A 1,639-nucleotide genomic window follows, 5' to 3' on the forward strand; every position below is an offset into this window, starting at 1 on the left:
TCTGGGCTGACTGCTCAGAGCCTAGAGCCTGCTTCCGATTCTGTGTCTCCTTCTCTCTCTGCCCCTCCCCTGTTCATGCTCTGTCTCTCTCTGTCTCAAAAATAAATAAACGTTAAAAAAAAATAAATGTCCGATAAATGTTAGTGGCAGGATCAGAATAATGAAGATGAAGACTCCTGCATTTCATAAACATGAAGGTGGGTAACATCTTTTAAAATACTGTCAGAGAGAATATTAAGAATTGTAACTTTGTATATGCTTTTCCCTTAGTGAAGGATGTTCCAGGATCTCACACATTCCAACATCTCTAAGTTCCAGGTCTCTGAGTTCATTCTGATGGGATTCCCAGGCATTCACCCCTGGCAGCACTGGCTCTCCCTGCCCCTGGCTCTGCTCTACCTCTTAGCTCTCACTGCCAACATCCTTATCCTGATCATCATCAATCAGGAGGCCACACTGCATCAGCCTATGTACTTTTTCCTAGGTCTGGCTGTTGTAGACATGGGACTGGCTACCACCATCATGCCTAAGATTTTGGCCATCTTATGGTTCAGTGCCAAGGCCATCAGTCTCCCTGAGTGTTTTGCTCAGATGTATGTCATACATTGTTTTGTGGTTATGGAGTCAGGTATCTTTGTCTGCATGGCTATAGATAGATATGTAGCCATTTGCAAACCACTACGCTATCCAGCAATAGTTACTGATTCTTTTGTGGTCAAGGCAACTGTGTTCATGGCACTTAGAAACAGCCTGGCTACCATCCCAGTGCCTGTGTTGGCTGCTCAGAGACACTACTGCTCACAGAACCAAATTGAGCACTGCCTGTGCTCTAATCTTGGAGTCACTAGCTTATCCTGTGATGACAGGACAATCAACAGCGTCTACCAGCTACTTCTGGCATGGACACTGATGGGGAGTGACCTGGCTTTGATTTTTTTATCGTATGTTTTGATACTTCACTCAGTGCTGAAACTGAACTCAGCAGAAGCTGCTTCCAAAGCCCTAAGTACCTGTACTTCCCACCTCATCCTCATTTTGTTCTTTTACACAGTCATTGTTGTCATTTCTATCACCCATAGTGCAGCAATCACGCTTCCCCTTGTCCCAGTTCTCCTCAATGTACTACACAATGTCATTCCTCCCGCCCTCAACCCCATAGTGTATGCACTCAAGAATAAGGAACTCAGGCATGGCTTATATAAAGCTCTTAAGTTGAACATCAAAAGCAACTAACATGGAGAAGGGGCTCACTTAGGTAAAATCCCAAATATTTATCCTTATGTTTTTCCTATCATTATGCATGACAGAAGTACTATGGAAAAAGGGCACTGTGGCAGTTTTTCAGTTAATGTAACAAATTAGTGGTAACAAATGAACTTAAAAAACAACCAGGTGACAATTAGTTTTGAAATGTTTGGGTTTCAAGCAAACATCTTACTGGAAAAGGGGACCATTCTGATTCTTACATTCCCAGGGATTCTAGGGAAAGACAAGTGAAATATACTACTTGACCTTCCTCAGACCTCTCTGAGGAGGTTTATCTTTTCTTTGCATATTTCACACTCTTTTTTTCTTGTTTAAGAATGTCTTTCTCCAGCGGTGTGCCTGGGTGGCTTAGTCAGTTAAATATCCCTTGATT

The 1,639-nt window shown here is 42.7% G+C and overlaps 1 protein-coding gene across 1 annotated transcript; it reads left to right on the forward strand.

The window, feature by feature from the left end:
* Positions 1-276: 276 nt before the first annotated feature.
* LOC102949799 (putative olfactory receptor 56B2) lies at positions 277-1,233 on the forward strand. Its single transcript, XM_007083262.1, has one exon. The coding sequence runs from the start codon at positions 277-279 to the stop codon at positions 1,231-1,233; it is 957 nt and encodes a 318-aa protein (XP_007083324.1).
* Positions 1,234-1,639: the final 406 nt, after the last annotated feature.

Source organism: Panthera tigris, chromosome D1, assembly GCF_018350195.1.
Source record: "Panthera tigris isolate Pti1 chromosome D1, P.tigris_Pti1_mat1.1, whole genome shotgun sequence".
Taxonomy (NCBI): domain Eukaryota; kingdom Metazoa; phylum Chordata; class Mammalia; order Carnivora; family Felidae; genus Panthera; species Panthera tigris.

Bases quoted from the DNA above. Each gene is read 5' to 3' on its own strand.
- LOC102949799 (XM_007083262.1), top strand. From the start codon at position 277: ATGTTCCAGGATCTCACACATTCCAACATCTCTAAGTTCCAGGTCTCT.